The sequence below is a fragment of the Chlorocebus sabaeus genome, chromosome 26 (genome assembly GCF_047675955.1).
Source record: "Chlorocebus sabaeus isolate Y175 chromosome 26, mChlSab1.0.hap1, whole genome shotgun sequence".
In the NCBI taxonomy this organism is placed as follows: domain Eukaryota; kingdom Metazoa; phylum Chordata; class Mammalia; order Primates; family Cercopithecidae; genus Chlorocebus; species Chlorocebus sabaeus.
The window spans coordinates 19,112,597-19,126,802 of NC_132929.1; the positions used below are offsets into that span (position 1 = coordinate 19,112,597).

Genomic DNA, 14,206 nt, shown 5'->3' on the forward strand with positions numbered 1-14,206 from the left:
CTAGATCATGTTTGAACTGTTCTCTCTCTCACCTGTAATGGGAAGGAAATGAAATCTTATTTGTTTCCTTAACAGTACCTTAAGTACGCAAAGGTATACCATCTGTTTTCCACGATAATCTCCGTTCTTCTAGCCTGCACTAAGACAAGGCCCTACCAAAATTATTTTTTGATAAGGGGGTGGGGGCAAGTAAGAACTGAACCCTAGTCATCAAAGTGCAATAACCTGTTACTCAAGAAGTACAAATGAGCACTGTTTACAGAGAAATAGGATGTGGAAACAAGGATATCAACCTTGAAGGAGCAAAGCACAGCATGTAGGACCTGGGTCATGTATTAGCTGAAAATGGCAGCGCAGAAGGTGGCAGTGGGCAGTTACCATGGAGCTGTGAGACCTACTCTGTGACTCTGTGGCAGATTTGTAAGGGTTATCTGGGTGTGTGTGGTGGGGGGAGGGTCTTAAATGGCAAAAAAGTCCCCTTCACAGTGAGCAGTACAATCACTCCCTCCATCCTCACATAAGTCAGTCTCCTGGACCAGTAGAGAAAAGACAAAAATGTCAGCTGCTTATGCGGGGATGGACAATCAGAAGACTGCTTTAAAAGGCCTCTAGTTCAAATGTTTAATATGAATATTTTATATCTAACTTCCAGTTGCAAAATACAAAGAACAGAGGCATAAGAAGACCAACAACACAATGAAGCCCTCAGGTAAGTCTGAAAGGTAGAGTTGTGCAGGACAACTGCCTCAGTGTCTTCAACCAAGTGACATATTGAATTAAAGGATCTCTTTGATATTAAAGGAGACACAGAGGACATTGCAACCAGGTGCGATGTTTGGTTCCTCATTAGATCCTGGTTTGGACAAACTGACTGTACAGACACAAACTGTAGCCTCGCCCCCGCCACTTCACGCCGGCAAAAACTGAACCATCTCAGCCAGGCATCAAAGTCAACGTCAACAGTGATAAGTCATATTGACGGCAGGTACCCCTGATAGTATGTGAACAGGAAGCACTACTTTTGTTGTCTTCCTCCCCAAAATACATACTTCTAGTATGATCATGAGAACAACAATAGACAAATCACAATTGAGGGACTTCCCAGAGCAGCGTCCAGGCCACCACACAGGCACGGGAAGCCCAAAAAGAACTCAGCAGTCTTATCGAGTTAACGAGATGAGATCACAATTGAGGGAAGCCTAGAGGGCTGAAATTTGCAGGGTGGAGTGTATGCAGGGGAGAGAGCTGAACAGAGAGAGTATTCCAGAGATCTGCAGAGGGGTCTTTCAAGTCTTTGGCTGAGTGGTGATCTGTGTAAGCATGGGGATGAAATTCCAGGAGGCCAGATAAAGCAATAGAGTGGAGAGGCCTCGTAATACATTGGGCATTTGATAAGAGTCTTCAGAAGAGGCATGACTTAGTAGTGGGGCTACATTAAGCCTAGGGTAAAGACCGCTCTGGAGCCATCAAGACAAAGCTTAAAAGCAAACCTCAAGGAGTTCGAGACCAGCCTGGTCAACATGGCGAAACCCTGCCTCAACTAAAAGTACAAAAATTAGCTAGGCATGGTGATGGGCATCTGTAGTCCCAGCTACTCAGGAGGCTGAGGCAGGAGAATAGCCTGAACCCGGGAGTCGGAGTTTGCAGTGAGCCGAGATTGCGCCACTGCACTCCAGCCTGGGCGACAGAGATACTCTGTCTCAAAAACAAAAAACAAAAAACAAAAAAACCTTCAAAAGCTCAAATTAATCTGCAAGGAATTTATTATTGCTGTACCACACAAAGTCCTTTAAAGGAATAAAACAAAATTCAGTTCTTAACAGCATAACACAATAAAAAATGGGTAAGAATGCAAAGAAACAGGAAAATATGACCCATATAGCCTGTAAAAAAAATTAATCAATAGAACCAGATTCAGAAATGCCAGAGATAATGAAATTAGCACAAAGTGATGAATCATTCATACTCTAAACCTCAGCATCATGTAATATACCCACACAACAAAACCTGCACAGGTACCCCCTGAATCTAAAATTAAAGTTGAAATTATTTTTTAAAAAGCTGATCTCAAAAAAAGGAGACAAGGACCTCAAAGAGCTATTTTATATATTATAAATATGCTCAAAGTGCTCGAGAGGAGTTACAGAAAAACAAGAACATAATGAGAAGAGAAATGGGAGGTAAAAAAAAGACTCAGTGGAACTTCTAAGGATAAAAAATACACACTGGCCTTAAAAAATAAATAAAAATAAAACTATATACATATGTATATAAAGATAAATACAATACATGAAACCAACACCATACTGAATAAAACACTGCACAAAGATAATAATATGATTTTTTTGTGAAAACACATCCAACTACAGTGCTACATATTAAACACATTAAAATGTTTCCCTATCATGCAGAGAGGCGAATAGAAGTGAGCTATGAGATAAAAGGGGGAAATTAATTAATTGATTTTAATAAGAAGGGCCTTTTACAAAGAGGGGCCTGAGCAGACCAATTATGGTAAGTGCCATGAAATGAGGAATATAGTTAACTTAACTCTAAACGTTCCAAGGAAGAAAGGAAATAAAAGGGGAAAAAAGTGGGAGAGAGGGGAACTGAAGTTTCAGGGATAGCTAGAAACAACTTATTTATTTATTTTTATTTTTATTTTTATTTTTGAGACAGAGTCTGGCTCTGTTGCCCAGGCTAGAGTACAGTGGTGTGATCTTGGCTCACTGCAAGCTCCGCTTCCCAGGTTCACGCCATTCTCCTGCCTCAGCCTCCCGAGTAACTGGGACTACAGGCGCCTGCCACCACGCCTGGCTAATTTTTGTATTTTTAGTAGAGACAGGGTTTCACTGTGTTAGCCAGGATGGTCTCGATCTCCTGACCTCGTAATCTGCCCACCTCGGCCTCCCAAAGGGCTGGGATTACAGGCGTGAGCCACCATACCAGGCTGAAACACCTTTTGAATAAGACCCAGCCAAACCCCTGGAGCCCAAGAGGCAGAGATTAAAACAGCACCAGACTAATTATAATAGCTAACATTTAGATAAAACTATGTGCCAGACATCTTTTTATCTGCTCTCCATGTATTAGTCAACAACCTTACGAGGGAACATTCCATGCTATCTTATGTCAATGGAAATCAATGGAAAATAAGGCAGGTTTGTGTTTAGTCCAGGACATTGCACAAAAGAGATTGAACTGGGATCTAAGAAAAGGCTGCGGTAAAATAATGCACCAGGGCCTTGGCTGCGGCTCCTTCTTTAAGACGTAAGGGTAAAAACAATAAGAACAAGAGTTACTGTGTTGAAATGAAGATGAGATACTTTATAAAAGCCCCTACATAATTGAGTTAGAAAAATCTTAGATAATATCTAGCTCAGGGGTTTTCAAAAGAGCATTAAGCAGAGGGCCTCATATGCAAGCCCATCATAAGTGAGGATTTGATGTATCAAAGACATGCAAATTGGGTTGCTTTAGTTTAAGAGGAGGTCCCAGTCGCAGTCCCAACCAGGCAGCCTCCCATCTCCCACACCCTTTCCCACCTCCCCTTCCCCTTACAGCCCCTGGGACCTTGGACCCTATTTTACAGAAGAGGGATGGTGCTGTACATCCACTTAGAGTCACACATTAGTACCTCCCAACCCTCAGCCCAAGTCATTGCTCTACCCTACCCCACTTCCAACCCCACGCAGTTATGGGCGAGAATAGACCAGGCATATTCCCAGGATGCCTGGCTTCTTCTCAAACAACTTTCTTGAGATATAATTTGCATGCCGTAAAATTGACCCTTGTAAAGTGTACAGTTCAGTGGTTTTTAATATAGTCACAGGTTGTGCAACAATCTCTACTGTCTAACTCCAAAACATTTCCACCTCAGAAGGAAACCTCATTACATTAGCAGTCACTCCCAACTATCCCCTCCTCCCAGCCCTAAGCAACCACACTCTACTTTCTATCTCTATGAATTTGCCTGCTCTGGACATTTCATATGTACGAAATTATATACTAGGTGGCTTTTTCACACCTGGCTTTTGGGGAGTTTTCAGGCAACAGAACATGACTGTTCCCTCTGTTCTCTTGCTATCGTGCAAGGCATCCAGGCTACTTCCCAGACCTCAGCCAAGGGCTGAGGGTTCCAACCTTGTCAGAGAGTGAACGGCCAGAACAGGAAGAGCCTGAGAGCCTAGAGCTCTAGGGTGCCTGGCCCTGGGCACAGGAAGGGTAGGCCAGGGAGTTCTCTAAAATTCTCAAGTAACAGGCAACTAAATGGATGCCAAGGACACAGCACATCCCCCAAAATTATAACCTCATCTTTGATGCATACAAAGCCTCCTTTTGTGGTTTTTCTATGGGAAGTTGAAGTCAATGTGTCAACACATAGAAAGGCCACCCGGGGAGGCAGGGCCGTAGAGGGGAGGTGCACATCTGAGTCAGACCAGAGTCCCCAGGTCACCTTAAGCCTGCTTCCTCATCTGTGAAACGGCTATAATGATATCGACTTTGCAGGTGGAGGTCAGGATCGGTAAAAGTGAAAGTGCCCAGTGTGTTCCTGAGGGACTTAGTGCTGGATTAATGGCAGCTGCTAGCAATGCTCATGAGGTGGTAAGGCCTGATGGTTAGCACATGGCCTGAAGAGCCAGCCAGACTCAGGTATGAGACTGACTCCACCACTCAATCTCCTCTTCTGAAAAATGGAGATGGTAGGTCCCATCCCATAAGGTCGTTTAGGTGATCAGACAAGATGACCCTAACGGATGCTTCCTGAGCACTCACTATAGCCAGGCACTATTCTAAGCACTCTCCAGTATGAAGTCACTCAATCCTTTCAATAATCCTATGAGGCAGGTACCATTACTTTCCCCACCGTACATCTGAGGAAACCGAGGCACAAGGTAAATGACTTGACCAAGGTCACTCAGCCGGTTAATGGTAGCGCTGGTGTGCAACCTCACGCATCTCGCCTCCAGAGTCCACATGGTTCTCCGCTACCCTAGGCCATCAGGGTTTTAGCACAGTGTCTGCTGACACAAAGGAAGTCCCCAGTAAACATTAGTTACTGTGGCTATGAAATCATAACATATATATTTTCAAAAAACATGCTTTGGGAACTGTTTGAGGTTAAGGAGTTTGACTAAATCTTTAATTTTAACTTTAGTTGAAGACAGAAGCTGGGTCTTACCCATCTTATATCCAAGAGCTCTTGGAACACAGTGAGTCCCTGGTGTAGAATAAGGACTCAATAAGTATTGCTGGATGAAGGAATGAGTTTTTCAAACTGCTGTATTTATTCATATATAACATGGTAACCCTTTTGGGGAAGGTTGGTGCTGATTGAGCTACAGGGGACCGGGCCACGTTTGACCTACTTTGACCAACCCTTTGTTTTCCAGGCCACTAAAGGGCCATGATTCTCACAAACATGTTAATTGGTCTACTGTCATTGCATAATCTCCATTCACTGGCTCCACTTCTCTCATCAAGCAGTTCCAGACGACCACACCCGACCAAACCTGGCTCACTCCTTCTACACACACATACCTGGCCCATTAGATGCTAGGCTTTTCCACACACTGGAAGGTTCCCTCTCTATCTTATACAAGATCTAGTCTCTACCTGTCAGTCTTGTGCCTGCTTCCTGAAGGACTCAGACCTCTCACTTCACCAAAATCTTCATGACTTGGAGTTTCAAAGCTGTGGAATTCCTTGTTTCTTACACCTGGGCACTCAACTCATCTAACTCAACTCAATCAACTCAAGAGCTGGCTCTGCAGCTGCAGAGGAGTAAGCTTGGGACTTACTGATCATTCTCATCAACTGTGCAAAGTCACTCTCTCTCAGTGGCAACGCCTCCTCATGCCCTTGGACAGATGCCTGGGGCTCTCTGAGCTTCCTTCAGGGAAGTTGCAGTCTTCCAACAGCCCAGAGATAAGCCCAGTACATACAAGCACACGAAATGCACTAAACCTTGTCACACACGAAATTCCACCCGGAAGGCCTGAGCCCCCAATAAACAAGTTATGGGCAGATCTGGCATTCCTGGATTTCCCTAAAGAGTCCTGTGAGCGAAAACCTTGCTTGGTCTCTCTCCCCAGCTTAACACAACAAATAACCTTCTGATTGCCACCCTAATCAGGATGCGCAAGCCAAGAGGTCGAGAGCTGGCCTGGGTGTGGGGCAGGTCAAGGGTGAGGACCCGGAGCAAGCACTTGGCCCTGGGTGAGGCAGAAGGCCTCCTCCTTTCACCTCCAGTGTGTGACTCATTTCCAAGTATCACCCCCCTCATGATTTCCTCCTTATCTCCTCCTCTTGTCACCCACAAACCAACTTCCATTTGCTGTCTTTTCCCCGTATGTATTTTTCAGTTTTTCCTCTGCTAATGTAGTATCCATTCCTTATCTGAAATGCTGACCTCACATTTTCTCCCTTCCCCTAACCCTCTGGCCGGAGTAAGGCTATCAGGCCCTCAACAACTCCCAATTCAAGGTCATTGCTTGGGCTGCCATCTTGCTCTGGCCCCATGGCCCACACCACAGCCCTGACTCACGTTTCCCTTCCATGTACACATCTTCATTGAGCCCATTCTCTGTGCTCAGAAAGGACACTAATCAGTTTGTAGTTTCCTAATTACTTAGCCTTTCATCTCATTTCTGTCTTGAACCTAGACCGTTCCCAGCCAGGCTCTTAGGAATATGCTGGTAGGTTGCCTAAGCTCAGAAGAAGCAAGGGTGTCAGGCATCCTGGGACGTGTGACTGTCACTTCAGAACCATGGTCTGACATAAGCCCAGACATGTGCAGTCTGAGGTCTGTGACGAGACATTTTATTTTTTATTTTGTTTATTTATTTTTTGAGAGGGAGTTTCACTCTTGTCACCCAGGCTGGAGTGCAGTGGCATGATCTTAGCTCATTACAACCTCCACCCCCTGGGTTCAAGCGATTCTCCTGCCTCAGCTTCCCAAGTAGCTGGGATTACAGGTGACTGCCACCATGCCCTGCTAATTTTTGTATTTTTAGTAGAGATGGGGTTTCACCATCTTGGCCAGGCTGGTCTTGAACTCCTGACCTTGGGATCCACCTGCCTCAGGCTCCCAAAGTGCTGGGATTACAGGTGTGAGCCACCACGCCTGGCCGACACATTTCAGAGGGGAAAATGTCCCTTGGTGTGAACCGTGTGGGACTGGGATGGGAATGGTTCAGAAGGCTCATACATGAGCTCTATACCTCTGACCTTTTCATGGGGTCCTTTCTACCTCCTACCTGTGCACATGACGGCAGCAAAGACCCAGCACTGCCCATAGCGCACAGGCTGGCAGCCTGTGGCATACCACTGCTGCAGGATGGCCACGCTGCCCGTCCACTCCGCAGGGTTGGCGCCATCTGTGTAATTCTCACTCCAGTTTCCATTGAGCACCCCATTGTCATCATTGCTGTTGATCTGAAGAGAAGCCATATAGAGAAGTGTTAGAAGCATCCATTTCCTCAACACGTCATGTGTAGGCTGCCTTGGAAGAGCCATGGGCCTGAGAAACAGAGGAGAGACTTTAACAGCATTTTACTGCAGACTTCCAGACTTGCTGGGGAGGACTAGGGATGGGTGTTGACTCTTCTGAATTTTGCTCCACTGTGAATTAGTTTATTATTATGTTCCTATCTACCCATTACCCGCGTCCTCCCATCCCCTGCAAAGCTGGAGCCTACCTGTGAGACCTTTAAAAAACACTTCAGAAAAGAGGAAATTTAGAAACAACAAGACCGTTTCGCAAACTGGAGCTACACTCACCCTTTCTCAAAATAGGTAATTTGGAATTCATAGAGGTGAGGACCTACGCCCAGCTATTTCAGAGCTCTGTTGAGAAAAGTTGTCACCCACATTCTGGCGTCAGTCTCATCCAAGATGGCTTCGCCAGAGGGTCCCTCTTTCACCCACTGCAGGGGACAACTGTGAGTGGGCAGGGCTCCCACTGCACAGCTTCCCCCTCCCCAGGCATGCCAGGGACCTCACCATGGCACACACCACTCTGCTGACGTAGACGGGGCTTCCCCGCAGGGCACAGTCTGTGGCTGGGTCAGTCTGGAAGTGCAGGCTCTTGTCCAGCAGCTTCAGGCAGATGTCTATGATTTTCTCTTCAAACTTCAGGGGGAGAGGCCGAGAGGGAAGGCACCCATGCTTGTCACATGGGAATATGTAAAAAGTAATGACTTCCCCCCTCAACCCCAGTGGAATATAAACTCACTTGGAAAGTAACTGTGTCAAACAGAACAGCCATGAATCTCCTCCCATTCAGGTGTGGGGTTTCAAAGTTCTAGGGTCACAATTCAGCTGGCGTGTATGCCCTGCACACCAAATCCCTCCTCTTCACTCCAGATGACTGTTGCTACTCCTGGGTTGTTCTGGGGTTTTCCCCAGTAAGTCTGACCGATTGAAAAGGCTCCTCCACTCCTCTCAATCCCCACACTCCTAGAGCCCCAGGGGGCGTTCTTACCAAATCCACATTGCCCCTGCTTCCACACTCACCTGCTGACCCAGCTTAGCATTGGCAGCTGCTGCTGAAGTGAGGGTGCCAACCTGCCATGGCACCCGTGATTCACTAGGGCTCTAGGCTGACTAATTACATGTGAGTTAGGGAATTTCCCACCCAAGGTAGGCTGGCTCCTCCTGGTCCTTCAGACTTGGTGTGAATGCCACTCTGTTTGAGGCCTTCCCCGAGCCTGAGCCTGCTTTAGCTCCACAGCCCTGGGTATGTCCTCTCTCCTCATGAGACTCGGCTATGTGATATAGTCAAGTCTGTCTTTTCCTGCCTGAGTCTCGGCACTGTTCCAGTCCAGTTCCCTTCACAACTCTGGACCTTAGGCCTGGCACGGTGCGCAGCACATTACAGGAACTCTGTACCTCCTTGTAGAACGCGTGTAAAAGAATGCATTCACTCCTGTGCAACACTGGGCAACACGCAGAATTAGGAGGCTTCTCTGATCAATCTTCCCCAGAGGATAGTCTGATCAGCTCACTTTTCTGTTTTACAATTTTCAAAGGCCCCCTACAGCTTAAAGAATCAAAGCTCTGACCTCCTTCAGTAGGCACACAAGTTCCTCCCAGACCTGGCCCCAACCTATCTCTCCAGGCTCAGGTCTCAATAATCGCCGTCCCCACCCCCTCCATCCCCACCATTATTTCTTCAGCAACACCAAATTCCTGCACTGGGCCGAACCATTTCCCACCCTCATGTCTTTGCTCATGCCTTCCCTCTGTCTGGGATGTTTTTCCCACCGTCCTTCACTTGGCTAACTCAGTTCAAACATCTCCTCTCCCAGGAAGATTCCATGATACTCCCATGCCCAACCAAGAGCTCTTCCCCTTGGCTCTCAGAACACTGTGCCCCTATCTCTCAGTCTTTATATATTCCACTGTGTGATAAGTGACCTGTTTATGTGTCTGAGTCCCCGTTACACTGTAAGATCAGGGACAATGTTGTATTCATTTTCATATATCTAGCACTTAGCACCCTGCCTGACACTGAGCAGGCAACCAATATACACTTAATGAAGAAGAAAGACAGAAATAGGCCGGGTGTGATGGCACACACCTGTAATCCCAACACTTTGGGAGGCCGAGACGGGAGGATCACTTGAGCCCAGGAGTTTGAGACCAGACTGGGCAATATAGTGAGACCTCGTCTCTGCAAAAACTAAAAATATTAGCCAGGCGTAGTGGGGCATGCCTTTAGTCCCAGCTACTCAGGAGGCTGAGGTAGGAGGATCACTTGAGTCCAGGAGGTCAAGGCTGCAACGAGCTATGATGTCACCACTGCCCTCCAGCCTGGGTGACAGAGCAAGATGATGTCTCAAAAACAAAAACAAGACAACAACAAAAAAAGAAAGACAAACTGAGGGACCCAGGGCTGAGAAAGCAGCAACCCCTCACTTCTGTTTCTCACAGATGGCAGCCAACTCCTGTCCAGGTCTCTCCATGATGCCCAATCTGCCCATGTTGAGTGAGGACCGGGGATGTGAGTTGGGGCCAGTTGAGACCGCTCTCTCTCGTCTTGGCTATAGCCAACCCTAGGCCCAGACTGGGGCTGGAAGGACACATGTGTTGGAGTTCTATTTGGGCAGGTCCAGGGGAGAAATTCATATCAAGCTGAGACAAAGCTCCACGAGGATCCCCAGGGTTTCCCAGCTGACAGCCTTCTGAGTGGCCGAGAGCTGATCCCTCCCTCCCACAGTGCTCTTGGCATGGGGCTGAACCTCGAGAGCCCTCTTCCTTGCCTGGTGCTGGACTTCCTGAAGCCCCTGCTGCAGGCTGAATTTGAAAAGAAAGGCAGGCTTTTAGAAAGGCAGGAGGTGCAGAGCATTGCAATTAATACGATGTTACTTTTACATATTAAGTAGCATTTTAGAATGTGTGTAGAAAACAAAATGTAGAGGAACATACACCAAGCTGGTGACAGTGCTTGGGATGACCTTCATGTATCCATTTTTGTAATGTCTCTTTGCAAAGCTTTTTAAACAATCATGTATTAACTTTCATAATTAAAAAGATATCTCATCAAAAAGACACATAAATAGAGAGACAATAGCCAAGGGGAGGGAGATGCATTGCTGCTCATCAGTCCTGCTTCTGGCTGAAACGTTCAAGGGCAAGTTGTCCTTGGTGTGACAGAATTGATGCTAGGGTCAGTCACCAGGGGTTGTGAGGATGAAGTGAGAGAGTGGAAAATGGGACCCCAAAGGAAAAACAGTTTAATGAACCCAAATGCCATCATCACTGACGTGGTGCTTATCATGCTCTCCATCCTCACCCTCATGCTCAGTAGAATTCCTGGATAAGGGGCCTTTAACTGCCCTTTCCCTTAGCTCCTGTTGTCCAAATCAGACACGATTAGCAAAGGACAGACCCTCCCACTCCCTGTGGCTGCTCCTCGGGCAACCTGGGCTCACAACACACATCTTCCTCGTGCCATTTAGTGAGCGTTGGTCAGCAGTTCTAGGTGAACCTCACGTGCACCTTGCTCCCTCTCCCCACAAGCTCAGGGCCGGGATGGGCCATAAGCAGGGCTGAGACTCACCTGTCCGTAGTTCCAGGGACACGGGCGGATCCAGTTCTTGCTGCCCTGGTAGATGAAGCCGTAATCATTCATGACATACTCCTGCCTCTGGGGCTCACTGTCCAAGTAGACAGCATCCTCTAGGAACCAGAGTGGGAGGGCACGAAGCAGAAAAGTCACCTTTCCCTTCCTGCCCCATTCTCATCCCCATAGTCCCAGAGGAAACAGCTCTGGAGCAAGGGCCCCTGGCGACACCAAGAGGGGCACGAGGCGGTGGGTCTTAGGGAGTCCGCGCTCCCAACACCACCAACAGGTTCAACATGAACACGAGGTGGAATAATAAAAATTCACCTTTGGTAGAATTTCTTGGTTTACAAAGCACATTTACATCCTATCCCCATTTTAAGGTTGAGGAAACAGGCTCAGAGTGATTAAGTAAATTGCCCAAATCACACATCAGTACAGAGCTGGAAATTGAACACAGCCCGCTGGTTCCATATTCTGTGCTCTTTCTGCTACACTAATCTTGGTTGGAAAAGAGCAAACCAGACCTTAAGGGTCGGCCTTGACCTCATTATTCTTTTTGTAGGTATTTAATCTGGGCAAAGCATTTCATATGTGCACAAAGATTTAGACACTAAGCTGTTCGTCTGAGTGCCGTTTGTGATACTGCGAAGCTGGAAACCATCCACGCCCTATTCTTGGGGAGTAGTTAGTTATCTTCGGTACAGCTCCACCGCGGAATTCCATACCGTAGGGACGTAAGGCAGCAAAATCGTGTACATGGACATGGAAGTCTGTATGTGATACATGAAGTCTCTACAGACTATGAACCATGTTTACAGCACGAATGTGTATATATATACATACATACACATGCTGCCCATATGAACAGAGGGTTTTGAAGCCGATTCAAAAAGATCTTAATATTAGGTTGGTGCAAAAGTAATTGCGATTTTTGCCATTGAAAGTAATGGGGCCTGTCTGAGGGTGGAGGGTGGGAGGAAGGTAAGGATTGAAAAACTACCTGTTAGGTAATATGCTTATTACCTGGGTAACAAAATAATGCGTACATCAAACCAAACCTCTGTGATGTGCAGTTTACCTACGTAACAAACCTGTACATGTACCCCTGAACCTAAAATAAAAGTTTAAAATTATCTTTTTAAAGTTAAGAACAAACAAAAGGCCATGGGCGCAGACGTCCTCCTCACAGGGTTCTGGAACTGTCTGGAAGTTCTGCCTGACCCTGAGGGAAAGGTGCCCTCCTCAGAGGCAGCCTCAGACACAGCCTGATAGGAGGCTGGTGCAGGAGGCCTCGTTGCTGAGATGTATTTTATTGAGGGTTTGGGTCAGTGTGGTGAGAAGCTGCAGGTTTATGGTTGAGACCACACAGCCCCCTCCTCTCAGCCAGGGCCCCAGTGGCTTGAGCTACAGGGTGAGGCTTCCCAGACAATACCTTCCCGTCCTGCAGCACCAGAGGGCACTTCAGCCCCTGCCAACCCTAGGCCCAGTGTTGGGTCTCCCCAGGGCCTGGGTGTGGCACAAGCTCAAGAGAGAAGGCCCCACCATTAACGCTTTTCTCCCCACTGCTCAGAAGGCCCTCAGAGAGAGAGAGAGAGAGAGAGAGAGAGAGAGAGAGAGAGAGGAGACAGAGACAGGGAAAACAGTCGACTGGCCCTCCTGGATCCCATGGCAGGGTCTCTCCACCTGGCTGATGGGTGAGCATTCTGAGCCATTCAGGCACAGGGAAGTGGGAAGTGGTTAGAGGCATTAGAACCCAGCCAGGGCTCTGGGTCCTGATGTGACCCAGGAGGCCTCCTTGGGATAAGGCTGGGGGAAAAGGTAGAAAGAGAGGGAAGATGGGAAGGGGATCATCCCCTAAGTCAGAAGCCAGACTTGTGAGTCTGGCCTCTGCTCAAAGGCACAGCAGATCCATTCTCTACCCCTGATCCCTTCTGCCCACATCGTGTCCTTGTGTCTGCCTATGTATCTAGCCCTGTCCCCAACTAGATTTAGAGGTCAGGGCTTGAGAGACAGGTAGTTTGAGAGATTCACTGTGACTTTGTTTATAGAAGAAGAAGAAAAAAAGCAAAACAAAACTGGAAACAGCCAAAATGCCCATAGAGGACTAGTTAAAAATATCTAGTGCATCCAAGCAGTGGAATAATTGTAGCTGTTAAGAAGAATGCTCCGATAGGAAAATGTGCCCAAAGTTGAATTGTTAAATTTTAAAAAAAAGAAACTGGAGAATGGTATGTATTACATAATCTCACTTACGCTGTGTATTGTAGAATCACACACACACAGAGGTGTACGTATTCGATTAAGCATAGAACACTTTTGTAAAACTACAAAAGAAAATGTTAAAGGTGAATGGAATCTGTAAGAATAGAACTGCTGTTGAATGGAACTTAGAGACTGGGAGGCTTTACTTTTTACTTTATACTTTTCTTTCTTTTCTTTAAACCCTTTCCTTCATTCCATAAATACTTAATGCAGTGCATTCATTACTTTTATAATGAAAAAAACTCTAGTTAACTTAAAAATATATGATGAAGGTAGATGTTATTCATGATCACACTTAATTGTAACAGTTTTTCTGTTTAAGCAAAGATGATTTGGTTTATAACTTGAAAATTCTAAGTAAGTAAATGAATAGCAAGGTTTTCTGCCCTAATTGGTGATGGTTGGGGGGGGATGCTGAGTACAGGGAATTTGGGAGGCTCTGGGTGGCCCGGGAGCCGGGTCTAGAAATCCTTGAGTCTGTCTCTCTGGCAGCGCTGACAGAAGAGAAAGGAGGGCCCTGCATGGGCACCCTGCCTTACCCGGGCACCAGGGATTGAAGAGCAGGATGAACTCCCCGAGCTGGTAGGCTGTCACAGACCCCTGGAAGGAGTCGATGTGGATTTTCAAGAGGTACCGACCCACGGCCGCCGTGGGAGGAGCGCACAAACTCACTTCTGTGGAGGTGGCCCCATTGGTCTCCAGCCAGGCGATCCAGGGACTGGGGCTGTGATGGCGTGCCAGGCTGAACACAGCCCGAGTCCCCAAGGCCAGGTCTGGCAGTGGTCCTAGGAGGGAAGTAGAGCTGAGGCCCTCTATGGCGACCTCCAAACCCCCGAAAATCCCCTCCCAGACACACACAGTTAGCCCCTGCGA

The 14,206-nt window shown here is 47.1% G+C and overlaps 1 protein-coding gene across 2 annotated transcripts in view; it reads right to left on the reverse strand.

Annotated features, from left to right (window-relative positions):
• TGM5 (transglutaminase 5) overlaps nucleotides 1–14,206 on the reverse strand; it is a 35,298-nt gene that overhangs the window by 13,285 nt on the left and 7,807 nt on the right. Inside the window, exons 3-6 of one of the 2 annotated variants that reach the window (XM_008016866.3) lie at nucleotides 13,873–14,118; nucleotides 11,066–11,184; nucleotides 8,005–8,133; nucleotides 7,260–7,437 (exon numbers count right to left, since the gene is read on the reverse strand). In XM_008016866.3, coding sequence (XP_008015057.1) covers nucleotides 7,260–7,437; nucleotides 8,005–8,133; nucleotides 11,066–11,184; nucleotides 13,873–14,118 — 672 coding nt within the window. The remainder of the gene's footprint in view (nucleotides 1–7,259; nucleotides 7,438–8,004; nucleotides 8,134–11,065; nucleotides 11,185–13,872; nucleotides 14,119–14,206) is intronic. The other variant, XM_038009902.2, reaches the window with a different exon arrangement.